Below are 16994 nucleotides of genomic sequence, written 5' to 3' on the forward strand. Positions count from 1 at the left end.
TATATACATGTATATATTTTTTTCGAAATTGTTAAATAATATGTTTTCTTAGCTTTTATTCCAATTGTTATTTAACTCTAAAATGTTTGTTAATATTTTAAGCTATTTCATAATTTTCATTTTTATTTTTTGTTCAGCAAAAGTTTGGTTATAGTTGTGAAATGTTGTATGTGTTGAACAATACATAGAAGATTAACATGTTAAAGATATTACATTTATCCATTATGAAGGTTGGTTATTTTCAATTCATTTGAAGATTTAGATGAAACAAATGTTTGAAATGTTTATTTGTCTGTCTGTCTGTCTGTCTGCTAGGGGGTTCTGCTAGTACTATAGAAATCCTTGTTATTATCCTTAAAATATTTTAGCAGCCTTATACATTTCTTTGTTCTTTTTTCTCATTTTCATGTTTTTTTTCTTCTTGTTAAAGCATCTTCTCCATTACTTGTACGTTGTTAAAGCGTTGTTGCTGTTGTTGTTTTTTATAGTTAAAGCTTTGATATTTATTTTATTTTAAATTATTTTGCAAGATGTATAATTTTTTATTATTTTTTTTTTATTTTTTTAATTTCAGCTTTTTTTTGTTATTTGTTTTAGATTTTCTTAAAATACCCGTAATTAAAGGATCCGTATTCGTTTTATTATACTTTTTTTGGTTTTATGACTTTTTGGTATGTATGCGTTTGAATTTTTTTTTTTATAATTTTGTATATACAAAAGAATTTTTTATTACTTTTTTCACTTTATATATTTAAATTTTTTTTTGGTTTTTTTTTAATCCTTTTTAACAAGAACTTATGCAAGCACACAACCAAAATTCCTTTTTTTTCAAATATTTTACATAAACTTTTTCTTTAAATTAGATTTTCATATTCTAATAGAATGCTTTGGAATTTTATAACACTAATTTATTTATAAAATTGCTTTAAATTATTGTTGTTGTAAATTAAATTAAATAAAATAAAGTAATTTATGTTTCGTTTGCAATTTTAAATTAAAAATTGTTCGTTTGTCGAAAGATTGAAGAAAATTTTGTTGAAAAAATTTGCCATTTCTTTTTTAATCAAATCAATATACACCGTGAGTACAAGTGAGTAAGTGAGTGAGTGAGTGAGTGTGTGAAAAAGTATGTTTCGTTGGTTGGTTGGTTGGTATAAAGGAGAGTGTGTCAATATCTGGCTTTCCTTTAAAACATACTACAGATTCAAATCATAGAAACATATGAGTGAGTAAGTGAGAGTATGTGAATGAGTAAGTTTGTTTTTAAAAGTGTGAGTAAGAGGAAATGAAACAACGGCTATATGAAGTGAACCAGATAACTAGGATGCTGAAACTGAAATTGAAATCTCTTTGAAGACAGGAAAAATCCTTTCTAATTTTTATTTTACACGCATCCTGCATTCAAATGTATTCACACTCACACACACACACACTAAAACTACAAAGTCAATGAAAACAAAACAATAGCACTAAAAAAAGAAAACGGAAAATCCTCATCAAAATAAAACCAGACAAAGGAAAATTGCTCTTAATACACACTCACACTCTTATTCTTTTCTTTTTTTTTGTACTATTATCGCAGCTTCTTTTTTGCAAAAAAAAATAAAAAGAGAACAACAAAAAATTTGTCAACAAAAAAATCTTTAGCATCAACTTGCAGTGACGTAAATAACTCACATAAGAAAATTGGGTCAAAATTTTAATTTCATTTAAACATTTCACTTAAACAAATTTATTTACAATCTCAGCTTTTTTTAATTAAATTAATAAAAAATATTTTAACATCCCGTTATGTTTCTTTAATAATTCTAAAAAACTCCCGTTAAACAAACATATGTTTTAGTAAAGAAATTTCAAACAAATTTTTTTAAGCGTAACTCTTATTTGTCCGTTATTTCCTGGTGAGAGAGAGTAGTGTAACTGTGTAGTAAATGATTTTAATGATTCCTTTGTGTTCTATCTTTCAAGTGTATGTACGTGTGAGTGTGGTGTGGTGTCCATTTGGCATGTATTTCTAAAGCGCAGGTCCTTCGAATGTGGCTGTTTGTTGTCATTCATGTTTATACTTTATTTTTAACACACTCTCTGTTGTAAACGAAAATATTGCTCTACGTATGCAAAACGTAGGATGAAAAATAACAAACTTTTTGTTTACAAATTTTTGACAGCTTTCAAAAGAGCAACACTTAAAGAAATTTTTTTCAAAATTTCTTATTAAATTTTTAAAGAAATTTTGCATTTTTGTAAAAAAATTATAGTATTTAATGATAAAAAAGTTGATTTATAGTAAAAACTCTTTTTTTGTGTAAGTTTTGTAAAAAACACTGATTTTATTAAAAAAAACATTTTTGACAACCGTAAACGTTAAGCTATCGTTACCGTTAAAATATTTTTCCCGCACTTCTTCTAAAAGAACAATAAGAAAATAAGTTTAAATACCGTTTTACAATAAAATAAGAATACAGAATTAAGGCTATAACCAAAGATAACATAACGCAAAAAACTTCCAAAATCGTTACCGTTATTTTAAAAAAATCGAAAAAACAAAAACAATCGAAAAACGGTTTTGTGCAAAAATCCTTTTAAGCTCACCAATGTTATCGAAATACTGCTCAATGTTACTGATACCATTCAAATACCGTAAAAAAATAAACTATAAATCCGATTTTACTATCTTTCTAGTCGGGCATGGCCGACCATATTATACCCTACACCAGTCAATATGTTAAAAATAACAAAAAGTAGATTTTATACAAAAGGGCTCAAAAGAGGGTAGGGTTTAAAATAGGCCTATCCTTATTAATTCTGGTAGTGGCATTTACGTCTACTTCAAAGTTATTTATGTAAAATTTAATTGTGTTATTAGTATTTATAAGTAAATTTTGACCTTCAAATCGTTTTCTGAAGGGGAGTTTGTATGTGGGCTAGGGCCACATAAGGTTCGATCATTATAAAAATCGGCAGTGTCATTTAAACTTCTATAAGACTAAGTTTTGCTGATTTTTGTTAACATATTAAAACATTTAACAAAATTATTAGTCCTAAAGCCCTATTCGGGGAGTACGGTTATATGTTTTTCAATAACGTTTGTCCTTGGGTCAGATGAAATATATGTACCAAATTTTATCAAATAATTTTTAACATTGCAACCTGTAGCTTGCGCTCAAGCTTTACATGGATACATACGTACGGACACACAGACGGACGGACATAGCTAAATCGATTCAGAAAGTGATTTTAAGGCGATATACTTTAAGGCGGTTGTAGGACCAATATTTTTGGGTCTTACAAACATCAGCACAAACGCATAAACTCTCCCAACTATAGTGGTGTAGAATATAAAAATTTTATCTTCGGAGATGAATTGAATTTCTGGTGACAAATCGAAAAATTTCAAATTTTAACTTTTGAGGAACAGCTTTTATTAAAGAAAAAACTCTTAAATAAGCTTTTATTGAAAAAAGTTTTGTAAAATATAATTGCTTTATTCTACTTTCCTTTAAGGAACTTTAAAGGCAACATTATTTAGAAAAGTTTTCTAACAGATCGTGTGAAAAAATGTTCTTAAATAAGCTTTTATTGAAAAAAAGTTACTTATCTTAAAGAAATATTCTTTAGATAAGATTCAAATATTAAAATAAAAACTCAATATAATTTTTTGTGAAATGTTTAAATTTGTTTTATTAAAGTTTTTAACATTAAAATCTAATAATTACTATAAAAGTTTAAAGCGTTTTTTATTTTGAATTTATTTTCATTTAATTTAATTTAATTTAATTTAACTTTTTTTTTTTATTTCTTAAATTTTTTATTAAATTTTATCAATTCAATTAACTATGTTAGGAATTTTTTTTATTATATTTTTCTCAAGAAAAAATTTTCTATAAATTGATTTTCACATGAAATTTGTTTGTTTTTTTAGTTTTTTTTATATAAAAAGTTTTGGTGATGATTATTTAATTTATTAGATTTTTATTGGATTGAAAAAAGGACAGGTGAGGCTTTTAAGGTGATATGGCTAATAAATTTGTGTTTATAATTTTTTTTTAATTTATTTTGAACACATAAATTTATTTTATTAAATATTTAAAGTTATTCTTTTGTTTTTGATTTATTGTATTGATTTTTCTTTAGTTATTTTAAAGGTTTATAGATGCGTTGAGTGATGTTTAAATTATTGGACTTTTTTTAATTATAATTTCAAAATAACAAAAATTATATTGAACTTTTTAAATAAATATGTTTATTTTAATTTTTAAGGCTCAATGTAACACAACAATAAGTTTTGTTTTATTATATTTCTATTAATTATGAATTTTGTAAGTTTTATTTTTTCTTTTGCAAAATTTAACAGTTTAACAGTGAGTGATAAACATACTAGTATTTTGATTTTAAGAAATAAGAATTTATTAAATTTAAGTCAAATTTTGGTTAAAAAAAATCTTAAATAAGTTCTCAGTAATATTCAATTTTTGTTTTAAAGCTTTTTGAATTAAAAGGCTCTTTTTAACAAAAACTAAATTGCAGCATTTTTAATAAAAACTCTCTTGATTAGAGCAGCTTCTTGAATAAAGTAGCTATTCTTAAAGATAATTTCAAAAAAAGCTTTTTTAAGAAAAAGTTTTTTAATAAAAACTCTACACCTTTGCTTTAATAAAAGTTGAGCAAGTTCTCTCTCACTAGAGTTGCATTCGTTTAAGAAAAATAGATCAACTTTTCTGCAGATTAAAGCAGCTTTTCCTAAAGACAAGTTTTCTTGAATAGAATAGCTCTTCCTAAAAAAAGATAAGAGATGCTGTTTTAAGGAAATCAGAAATAATCCACATTAGAGAAAGTTCTGTAGAATAAAGTAATTTTTTTTAAAGATATTTTCTTTAAAAAAATAACAGCTTTTCTTAAAGAAAACTTCTCTAGAGTAAAGCTTATATAATAAAGGAAAGTTTTCTAGGCTAAAGCTTATATTTTAAAGAAAATTTCTCTAGCTTAAAACAGCTTTTATTAAAGAAAAGTTCGCAAGATTAAAGGAGCTTTTTTTAAAGTTAATGTTTTACACTAGAGTAGCATTTCTTTGAGAAAAATTGTTTAGAAAAAAGCAACTTTTCTTATAAAAATTATCTAGATAAGACGAGCTTTTCTTATTGAAAAGTTCTGCACAGTATTTCTTTAAAATTAAAACAGCTTCTTTTCTAAAGAAAAGTTTTCTAGATTAGAGCTGGATTATTTCAGAAACAGCTTCTATTAGGGACCATTCTGTATATTAGAAAAGCTTTTATAAATAAAATTTTTGTAGATTAGGACATGCCTTCTTCTTCTAAATTGAGCAGCTTTTCATAACAAAAAATTCTGTAGATTAAAGAAAATTTCTCAAGAAAAGCGCAAAATTTCCTGGGGAAAAGCTTTGTATGTTAGAGCATAATAAGAAAAGCTTCTTATTAATATTTTGTATATTAAGGCAGCTTTTTCTAAGGAAAGGATCTATTAATTAAAACAACTTTTTGTAAACTTTTTTTAAACTAGCAGGAAACTTTTCTTAAGTTATAGTTTTCTAGATTTTAATAAGATTTCTTAAATAAAAGTCCTCCAGATTACAACAGTTTCTCTTAAAAACAAGTTTTTTAAATACAGCAGCTCTTCTTAAAGTTAATATTTCTGATAAAGAACAGCTTTTCTTAATCAAAAGCGAACTAATCCAGTCTAGACTAAAATAGCTTTTACTAATGAGTTATTCTGCAGATTCTTCTAGGGCTTTAATGAAAAGTTTTCTTTAGCTTTTTTATAAAGAACTGCTTTTCGTAACTAAAAGTACTGTAAAGAAGTTCAGTTTAAAAGCTTTTTCTAATAAGGGGTTTTGCAGATTAGTGCAATGAATAATTCTGTAGAAAACGTGAAGATAATAAAGCGAAAAGGATTCTGTCCAGTCTATATTAAAATAGCTTTTGCTAATCAGTTGTTCTGTAGATTCTTCTAGGGCTTTAATGAAAAGTTTTCTATAGCTTTTTTATAAAGAGCAGCTTTTGGTAATTAATAGTAATGTATAGAAGTTCAGCTTAAAAGCTTTTTCTAATAAGGGCTTTTGCATATTAGTGCAATGAATAATTCTATAGAAAACTTTAAGATAATTAAGCGAGGAAGATTCTGTAGATAAGAAAAGCTTTTCTTAATACAAATTTCTTCTACAGCTTTAATGGAAAGTTTTCTAGAACTTTTTTAAGCACAAATGTATCAGTTATCTACTGACACAATAAAATCTTTTATAAGCACAGCTTTTACTAGTATGTAAACTCATTCATAATTGATTAAAAAAAACGAAATAAATTAATTAAATTTTTATTGTAGTTTTGTTTTTATATTTATATAGTAAATTTGATTTTGAACATTGAGAAAATTCAATTTATGTTTTTCTGATTTTAGTTTTTTTCTTTTTTCATAATAAATCTTCTACATGAAGATTACATTTGCTTTTCTTATAGTTTTCTGCTAATCAATTTATAAATTGTATTGAATTTTTTTTTAAAAACTTTTAAGTCATATTTTGTTATTAATTTTATTACAATTCAATTATTCTAAAAATGTCTATATTTTTTTTTAATTTATGTGTTTATTTTTTTAAATTTCTTTCATATAATCGGTGGATTTAAAAACCTGGACTTATGTCGTTTTAATTATTAATAAATTTATTTTTTTATTTTATTAATTAATTAATAAGATTTGTTGTTGTTTAAACATTCCATTGCCTAAGGCTGAAAATGTGTGTGTGTGAGAGAGAGACAGTGTGTGTTGATGAAATTTTGTTTTTGAAAAAAATGTGATTGCTTTAATTTGTGGGGGAAATTTTTCTAAGTGTAGTAGTTTTTTTTTAATTTCGAGTTTTAAGATTTAAGGTTTAAAAAGTTTTTAGTATAAATTTTTGTTGTTGTTTATCTTAAGACCAATATATAAAGAAAAGATTTAAAGAGGGTGGGTGTGTTAGTTGGTTGGTTTTGTGTTTTAGAAAGGTGCTTTCTAATTATTTTTAAGGAGTTTAAAAGATGTAAAAAATGTATTCCATAGAGATTTCTTTTTTTTTTTTTTGTATTCTCCTTTTTTGTATTAATCTAAGAAAAATTCCAAGTAAAAAATAAAAGACTAGAAAATGTAAAAATGTTAGATTGTTTCTTCTAAACGTTAGAGCTACTTTGTAGTTTGGTAGTGATAGTTAGAGTTAAACGCTTCGTAGAGGAGGATAATTTTACCATAAAACTAAACTACACGGATGTGGTCATTTGTTCAACATAGGTTATAGGTCTCGATAGGGATTGTGAACGTTTGAGTTTACATTTAGGTATTGTAGCAGTAGAATGCGTCGCTACTGCTGGTCCAGTATCTTTAAAAACATTTCTCGATTGATTGGAGGCTGATATTGTAGTGGTAGTAGTGGCAGTGGCCAGAGATTTATCTAGATTTTGACAGGAACAGTGTTGAGCTAGTGGCTGTTGTGCCAGTTGACGCGGCACATAGATATACTCGCGCGAGGGCTGTGGTTTACATTTGCACTGTTGCGACATAGTCGACAGGCCCTCGGGTACACTTTGACTTTTACAGTTCTGGAAATAACTGGAGGGGCTGCAGGTGCAAAGTAAGGGTTGGGTGTTTTCCACTCTGTAGGTACAAGGGGTTAATATTAAACAATTTTTTTCTCTTATATATCAAATGTTCCCACTTACCTTAAATCTCTATTAGACCATTGAACATTAGCTTGACATTGCAACTGGAATTGATTGGAACCACAACAGTTGGCATTTTGTATAAAGGAAAGACTACGTCTTAAATAGTTGCCCGTACCATTGTCATATATATAAGGATAACGATGATCATGACCCATTTCGGCGGCATGTAAGGCCGTTACACCTCCAGTACGATTTATATCGGACATAAAATGTCTTCTCTGCTGTGCTGGTGTATGATGATGCTGGTGACAATTACACATAGGCCTTAAAGATTCACACATACACGAAGAACTTGCACCTAATTGATTTAAACTAATACAACTACGATTTATTAGATCAGGGGCTGGATATTCACAGCCATTGGTTTTTGTATAATCTACCGTAAAGGCCGGTTGATATTTATGACGTATATATTGCGTAGACATGGAACGCATGCGCGGTGTTGTAGGCACTGCAGCACCATTCATATTTGAACGTTGCGAAGGATTATGTGGGTATGTTGAGTAGCCTATAAAGAATATTATAATGGCAGCTATGGCAGCAGCAGCTGAGCATATATAGTAACCCGCTCGTCCATATTTGAGAGAATAGTCATTGAGAAATATAGTTAAAGGTACACTTATCAGCACTGGTATGGCTTCAATTCCTCTGACAAAAGACCAGGTTTTGGAAAATTTCACCTTGACACGTTCCAGAGCCAACATTTTCAAAGAAAAACGAAAACCGCCAAAACCAACACCATAAATACCCGATAAAATGCACAGACCTTTGTAGCCCATAACAAAGGACATGAAGAGTATGGAGAGTGCTACAGTGGCCAGGAAAAACTAAAGAATAAAATTTGGATTTAGAAAGCATTTTGCTAAAAAAAACTCATCAAAAGTTAACCTGCGATATTATGGGCGTAGACAATACAAAATTATGTATAACAAACGGCCGTCTTATTAAGACCCCCGCCAAAACCACTCCTAAGGTTGTAGACATTCCCAGCATAGTTTGTAATAGCACCAATTCTTGAACATCGGAACCTTCTTTGGCAGCATTTAAAGACTGAAAAGAACAAGAATTTTCAAAATTATAATTAAATGTTCAGAATTAGAGAAAAATTATTTCTTACCATGGTAAACATCGGAGTATATATACCCAAAGCCGCCACGGCAGAGGTCAATAATAAAATCTTCACAGTGCCCGATTTTAAATTTGATATGTCTTGTAATAATTTCTTTAAAATATTAGGCTCTACGGGAGGATTATTGTTTTTATGATCGCGCATCTGCAAGACAATAGATTCATTAGAAATTAAATAAAAAATCTATTTTACTTTTTTAAAACCCACCTTTTTTCTTTGATTCTTTAAATGTTGTATAGCTCTTCTTTGGGGATGATATAGAGAAGCGGGTCTATATAAAAGACCCACGAAAAAGCTTATTGAAGTTAAGGCCGCTACAATTTGTAAACCACAACGCCAACCCGTTTTTCTAAAGTAATATTAAAACAAAAAAATATTAACTCTTCACATCTTAGCAAGGACTTACAAGAGGCCTACCAGTTGCTACTTTAATAGTGAAAATAATATAAATCTATATTAACTTACCCCACTCCTTCTTTTAATAGCACCGAAAATAAAGCTATACCCACACCTTCACCCGACATGGCCACCATTTCCACAAAAAGTCTTCTTTTCTTAAAGTAATTACCCAACATTATGGTCGATGTCTCACGCACCATTGCCACGCCTATACCAAAAACAAAACCTGCAAGGGATATTAAGTTATTATTTGCAAAATTTTGTTTCAAAAATTCGTTAAGGATATTCTTACCATAACTGAAAATAACCTGATCCACCTCAGTGGCAAATGAAGTGAATAGTATTCCTAAAGAGAGTATTAAACCGCCTACCACAGCCATTAGTCTAGTAGATTTTCTCCGACATATAGTCTCTACGAAGGGGGAAATTAACATTGATATCGACCAACTCAGTGCTCCCAGCCATTCTGTAATGATATCGAAAATCTTATTTAAATACTTAGCACTTTAAAATGATGTACATAGAAGTTTTCAAATTAATTAACAACAAAAACCAAATAGAACCAATACTTAACATATAGAATTTATTTAATAGATCCGAAACAGCTATATAATCCGCTATCAGATTATTAAACTCCATAATATTCGATCATCCAACGAAAATCTTGAAAGATCGACCGGAATAGATTAAATTATTTTACTCTTCTCACACCGTAAAAAAATCACTTTAGATTTCATAATGTCTATCAGTATATTGAGAAAATCGTTCATTGTACTATACTTCAATCCTTCGCTTTTTTTAAAGATTATTGATCTTAAATACTACTTCGAGTGAAAAAAACAAACGATCGATAAAATAACTTGAACTTCAGATTTAATGACATCTTTCTCTAGGTTCATTATTATTAATCTGCAGGACTGTTTTAAAGAAAACCCCAGTAGTTCAATCAATGAAACTCGAGTTAAACCACCTCACTCTCCAAACAATTTTTGATCGACATTATTATTTTGAGAGAAAATCCATAGTATTGATCAGTATCAAGCTAATCATTAGTATTGAATATATAGTTCAACCACATCGATCTCTGTTCAACGTAACCCTTTTATATTATGTTAAGTTTTCTTTCTACGACTCTCATTGGTATTATTGATTGGATTTTATAGAAATTGACCTTCACTACTTTCAAAATATCCAAAATATCGCTCACTTTACATAGTAATACTCCTATCTACCTCAATAGATCAATTACCTTGAGTAACATGTTTACGACATTATTGTCTTCTAAACAATCACTGATCCGAATTACTCACTCTCTTCATAGGACTACCTGGTATTATTCTACTGACCTTAAGTAAAAACTAGACTTTAACCCGAAAATAAACTAGAGAATGGACTAGATTACACCCTTGACCTAATACTAGACTATAGACTAGACTATAGACTAGACTATAGACTAGACTATAGACTAGACTATAGACTAGACTATAGACTAGACTATAGACTAGACTATAGACTAGACTATAGACTAGACTATAGACTAGACTATAGACTAGACTATAGACTAGACTATAGACTAAACATTAATTGAGAAGTAAACATCAAGTTCAACTGCTTTACTCATACTCTCTCAAGCGATCATTGATTGGCTCTATTTCATTGAGAGCAAAAACTAATATTTCAAACAGTTAATTTCAACAGCATTGCTTTTCACATGCAAGTATTGATCGAAACAACAGCTATTAGAGAAAAGAGATCGATATCCATCAGACCTTGCTTTTATGGTAGAAACGACATTTTTAATTCAATCGAATTTCGTGTATATAAATAATCTAATTCAATGCGATAGAATTCAATTTCGTATTTAAGAATAAACTTCAAATGATAATAAAGTACAAAGATCTTACCATTTCCATTAGCATTCTGTATATGTTGAACAGCATAGAACAATGTCAAACCATAAGACAATTGCAGACCAGTCGTTAAAATATGCACCAAAAAAGACATGCCACATATAATCCAACCCCAACCGCCATCAGGATAAAAATGTTGCCTAATGCCAATGGTATCTACCCCCGTACGTCTTAAAGCAGGAATATTACGATGCAACAAGTAAAATTCTTGATCTCTTAAACCAGGAAAACCAGAATCCTGTTCCTCAAACTGATGGACACAAGAATCGGGAGCTAAAAAGAAAACAAACAGTTATAAACAGTTTTTCTTAAAAGGCAATAAAAATACTAAGTTACCATAATAAAAACCATGATTACAACCACGATTGGCCGAATGTAAAGCGGCTGGTGGTGGTGGCGCCAAAGTCTCTTGAGGTCGCACCTGTTGATGGTATAGTTTACCACACAGGCATGTAGAAGGCATTTGCATTTTATGATGGTCTATATTGTAGGAACTACAACAAGTATATTGTTGCTGCTGGTGTTGATGAGCATGCTGTTGGGAGTGAGATTGAGCTGGTTGATGCGAATGATGTTGATGATGTAATGTCTGTTGCAATTGTTGTTGCTGCTGTTTGGCATGACGTCTGCATGACATGCTATTAAAATTGCTAGAAGGAACATGTGTCGAGGCCCCATAATTATCATACAAATCAATGGCTGGCAATGCTGTTATCGAACGATGATGATGTGCTCTCATTAGGGGTGGTGGTGGTGGCGAAGGAGTTGCATTTGTCACCGAAGTGTTACATTTATATGCTTGATTTGCTATTGTAGTCTGGGCTGTTGCTGCTGTACTTGCTGAGTTAGTTGATGTAATTGTTGGTGCTTGGACACTTGATTTCACCATGGGTTTCTTTAACATGTTTAATGATGCTGATGATATATTCGATCTATGGGATTCCAGTGTGCTGTGAGGTGTAAGTAATTCGTTGACGTTGTTATTATTATTGGTAGATACAAAGGGCGTAGTCTTGGTGGTGTATTCTTTAAGACTTTGTGTGGAGCCCTGTTGATAGGCCAAACGTGGACACGAAACCCACCAGACAACCGGTTGATCGTTGTAACGACAATTTTCACACAATATTCTTTGTGTGGTCAAAGCGGCAGGAGTGGCTATTGAAATATCCCGAAAACCAGGTGGTGCGGGTAGTGTCAATTCCAAGGCAGATTGTTCACTTAATGATTTTTGTAAATTGTTTTGAAAATCGTTTGTTGCCGATGTTGTTGCAGTTGGTTTGTTACTTCTGCTGGGAATTTGTGGAGGATGTTCACAACTAAGATTATACCTTCGTCACACTGCACATTTGCTGCATAGAATTATATTTTTATTTTTACTATTTGTGCTTTTGATTAAAGCTGATCTTCTTAGTTCCTGTTCCGAATTCGTTCTGGTAGTATAATGGCCACAATTGTGTTGTATATGTTGCTGATGCTGCTGCGTCTGAAACTGCACTTGCTGAGGAAGATATTGATGCTGCTGCTGTAGTTGTTGTTGCTGTTGTCGTCTTAGAGCACTGAAAAGATTTCGGGGCAAACTACGATACTGATTTAATTGTGGACAACTACTGTAAAGGGATGATGGTGATGGTGAATTCGTTGTATTGTCTGGGTAGTCACCACTACCAGTGGCCATATTATCATGGCCTCCTAAACGACAATTATAATTACAGTTGAGCTGTTTGTTGTCACCACATTTATATTGGCATGTGGCATACAATTTCATTGTTTATTTATTTTGACAATTGTATAGAATTGTGTGCGTGTGTTGTTGTTCTTGTTTTTTTTTTTGCCAGTTGGTGTTAGTTGGTGTTAGAAGAGAGTGCAAAACAGATAGAGAAAGAGTGAGAAGTATGTATTCTTATTATTATTACCACAGTCCACTGAAATAATAATGGATGATAAATTCCTCTGTCTCTGGCTAAAGAGAAATTCATCATACGCCGAAGACAATTGTTATTTTTATGGCCATTATTATTAAATGATCTGTAATGATTGAAGAAAAATATTTATATTTTATATTTAGTAGCAGATTAGTTTAGAATTAGAATTTTATTATTATTATTATTATTAACATTATATTTAAATTACTTAAAAATTTAGCTGGTAAGCAAATTTACCCTTGACCTAAACCATGGAACTATACAATTTATTTTAGAATTTTATCACATTGTTTATTATTATTACAATATTGTAATTTTTCTCATTTTTATATTTTATTCTTAGTTTATTTTATGACTTTTTTTCAATGACAAGGCACAGTGGGTGTTATTTGCAGAGTCATGGAAATTGTTCTGTCATTAAATACTTTTGCACAATGTGTCCTTCCGTTTTGCATAGATTTAGTTACTTAGGTTTTCTTAAATTGTCCAATTTTTAAAATAGTTCCCCTATTTTCCACTGTATTTTATCCTTTTTTTTTGCTCTCTATCTTTTAAATAAATGCCTTCTCAGCCAAAATTGTGAAAACCATTGCGATATTATTTTTTATTATTATTCTTTGCTTTAATCTTTTAAATACTTTACCAAGTAATAACAATTTTTGCTAGAGATACTAATCTGTTTAAATAGATATAAGTTTTGTTACTTATATATAATCTTCCCTTTTTTCATAAATTTATTAAAAGGATTTATCAATTTAGCAATATTGAAAATTATTTAATTGAATCTGTAGAAAATTGAAATACATAATACTTTGTATACTCAGAGAAAAATTCTTAAAAAAAATGTTTGTTTATATTAAAACTTTGAGAATTTTAAGCAGCAATTGTTATTTGTCGAAACCCTGGGGGAAATTGTATAAAACAAACTAGTTATGTGACTTGTGTGAGAAAAACATATCACTTAAGCTGTCAAAATTTCACCAAAAAGTCTTCAAACATGATCTCTATGAGAGCCTCTTTCCAACCGTATTTGTATATTAGCTAATATCCTTTCAAAAGATTAAACCTGTTAAGAATATTCTATCAAAGGCATTGTAACTATCTAGTTGGTTAGTTAGTTAGTTAGTAATTTAGTTAGTTAGTTAGTTAGTTAGTTAGTTAGTTAGTTAGTTAGTTAGTTAGTTAGTTAGTTAGTTAATTAGTTAGTTAGTTAGTTAGTTAGTTAGTTAGTCAGTTAGTTAGTTAGTTAGTTAGTTAGTTTGTTAGTTAGTTTGTTAGTTTGTTAGTTTGTTAGTTAGTTAGTTAGTTAGTTAGTTAGTTAGTTAGTTAGTTAGTTAGTTAGTCAGTTAGTTAGTTAGTTATTTAGTTAGTTAGTTAGTTAGTTAGTTAGTTAGTTAGTTAGTTAGTTAGTTAGTTAGTTAGTTAGTTAGTTAGTTAGTTAGTTAGTTAGCTAGTTAGTTAGTTAGTTAGTTAGTTAGTTAGTTAGTTAGTTATTTAGTTCGTTATTTAGTTAGTTACTTAGTTAGTTAGTTAGTTAGTTAGTTAGTTAGTTAGTTAGTTAGTTAGTTAGTTAGTTAGTTAGTTAGTTTGTTAGTTAGTTAGTTAGTTAGTTAATTAGTTAGTTAGTTAGTTGGTTAGTTAGTCCTTTAGGCGTGTTTCCGAGAACCTTCTTCTTAAATTTCTAATTAAATTTAATGTAACAGGATAGGATCAATAAAGCACATCGTTGCTGGGCGATATGTAGGAGAACTATAGACATGAAATGGGGTCTTGGTCCTACTATGACGCATGACTTTATAAAAGTGTAATTAGACCAATTCTTGCTTATGCTTCAATAGTCTGGTGGACTGCTTTAGACAAAAAGTGCAATATCAAACTATTACAGGGAGTTCAGCTTACATGCTGCTTGGCTATAAGTGGTGCCATGTGTTCTACTTCAAACAAGGCACTGGAAATGTTACTTCGCTAAAAGAGCCCTTCGGCTGCTCTTTACTTTAGATGAACTGGCCAAAAGCAGTTATAGGACACGTCAGCAATGTATACTGGACACAAGAATATATCGGAAACTTTGAAACGCTGATCCCAGAAAGAACATTAGAGCAAATACCAGTAGGAATCCGTTGTAACACGGATGGCTCTAAATTGGGGGATAAAGTGGGACTTTGTATCTATATTGAAGATCCAGAAGCAAGCTTCCAGGCTGAAGTATGAATAATGAAACAGTAGGTGGAATCACGAAAATCCTATGAGGTGATCTTGATGAGATCAACACGAAAAATGTTCTCAAAATGAGCAAATCTGAAGTTAGTATGATAGTAAGTATTCAGAGCGGACACACAGAATTATGAGTATATTTATGCAAAATTTGACGTGTGGATTCAGACGTATGTAGAGCTTACGGAGAGGAAAGTGCAACTCTGGAGCACTTTCTTTGCCACTGTTAGACTTTCGTCGAAGTTAGATCTAAGTATCTTGGATTTTATTTCGGAAATAACATTCCTGACTGACAGTGATTGGAAGATTCTTAGGAATTATGTTCAGGATATAAAATTTCTGAACACTGTAAAATAATTCATCTTTTTTTCTCATGATAAGGAGCGCACGATTGTAGCCTAGGTGTATTTCTTCACTACATCAAAGTATATATCCTCCTAACCTAACCTAATGCAACAGTTTGCTATCTCATCAGTAAATGAGCATGACTGAGGATATCTCAACTACCTGTCGTAATTGGGTAAAAAATGTAATTTCATCCTAACTTCGTAAAAACTAACAAAAACTGTATAATTTTCAAATTAATATTCCTAGTTATTTTCTCCAAATTAACAAAACTAAAGAAATGTTTTATGTTTTTAAACATTAATTAACTTTAGGTAAATGTACTACTTCTTAAGACAGAGTTCAAACTAAACAAATCTATTGTTACAACACAACAATTAGAAGAGAAGAAAAAACAAATTCCAATTATTACGATCCGAATACTTCAAAACAAAAAATGCCCTGAAATTTCATTTAAACAAATGACCGTTGCTGCTTTTGCTGTTGGGGCTGCTGTACAGCAAGAAATCAAAACTCTTCAATACGTGACTTTGCTTTCATCAATCTATACCAAAAAAAAAATATTATTGATTCATGTTCGAAAGAAGTGAAAACAAAAACAAAAAGAAGGCAAAATTGTTTCCTCTTAACAACATCCTAACTAAGTACTTCCTAAAGATTCCCTTTGTCTTTTACTTTTTTCTCTATTGCTAACATTTACAATGATGTCATTTCATGTTAACAAATATATAGAAAAAAAATTATGAAATAGGAAGAAGATGTAGAGGCGACAAATAGGTCAAAGTAATTTTGAAAAAGTCCTTTTTAACTATTAAGCTCTTTTGTTTCTCGATTCTATTCTGTTTTATATCTATTACAGACATTTTGTTGTGAGTGTAGTGGCCAAAGAGTGTATAGTGAGTGCTTTTTATCATTATACTACACATGTTCAACCTCATACTCAATTAAAAATTCAGTTTGAATAATAAATTGGTTTTTTACTACTTACATGAATGAGAGAAGACAAACAATCAAATAGTTGAACACATATTTACACAGGCACATAGATTCTGCACACATACAGGCATAGGCAGAAGGCAGACAAACAAATAGACAAACAACTACACCGTATTCGATTTTTATCTACTGTCCTAGAAAATTACAACTCATCACTCTCGACAACATACAACAGCGATGAATGAATGACTTGACTGACTGACTAACTGACTGACATACAAATTTATATCCACACACACACACACACATGCTCTTGCATTTACATGTACATATGCATATTTGTGCTTTTGTTTTTTTGTGTAATAATAAAAACAATAACAAGTCTTTGGTACACTGGCTGGCTCTGCTACTACGGCTGGTTGTTATCTATATT

The 16994-nt window shown here is 30.0% G+C and overlaps 2 protein-coding genes across 2 annotated transcripts in view; both read right to left on the reverse strand.

Moving 5' to 3' along the window:
* Positions 1-1955, reverse strand: part of LOC111690419 — an 18528-nt gene extending 16573 nt beyond the window's left edge. Inside the window, exon 1 of the mRNA XM_046946952.1 lies at positions 1-1955. This exon is cut by the window's left edge and continues 129 nt beyond it. The gene's annotated coding sequence lies outside the window, so the exon portion shown is untranslated.
* A 4299-nt stretch (positions 1956-6254) lies between these two features.
* The window catches only part of LOC111690434, a 41208-nt gene continuing 30468 nt past the window's right edge, over positions 6255-16994 (reverse strand). The window contains exons 2-10 of the mRNA XM_046956423.1: positions 11481-13169; positions 11139-11417; positions 9527-9700; positions 9301-9460; positions 9043-9184; positions 8824-8979; positions 8595-8756; positions 7704-8533; positions 6255-7638 (exon numbers count right to left, since the gene is read on the reverse strand). Of these exons, the coding sequence (XP_046812379.1) occupies positions 7245-7638; positions 7704-8533; positions 8595-8756; positions 8824-8979; positions 9043-9184; positions 9301-9460; positions 9527-9700; positions 11139-11417; positions 11481-12048 (2865 nt within the window). The 5' untranslated portion in view covers positions 12049-13169 and the 3' untranslated portion in view covers positions 6255-7244. The remainder of the gene's footprint in view (positions 7639-7703; positions 8534-8594; positions 8757-8823; positions 8980-9042; positions 9185-9300; positions 9461-9526; positions 9701-11138; positions 11418-11480; positions 13170-16994) is intronic.

This window comes from Lucilia cuprina, chromosome 2, assembly GCF_022045245.1.
Source record: "Lucilia cuprina isolate Lc7/37 chromosome 2, ASM2204524v1, whole genome shotgun sequence".
Lineage (NCBI taxonomy): Eukaryota > Metazoa > Arthropoda > Insecta > Diptera > Calliphoridae > Lucilia > Lucilia cuprina.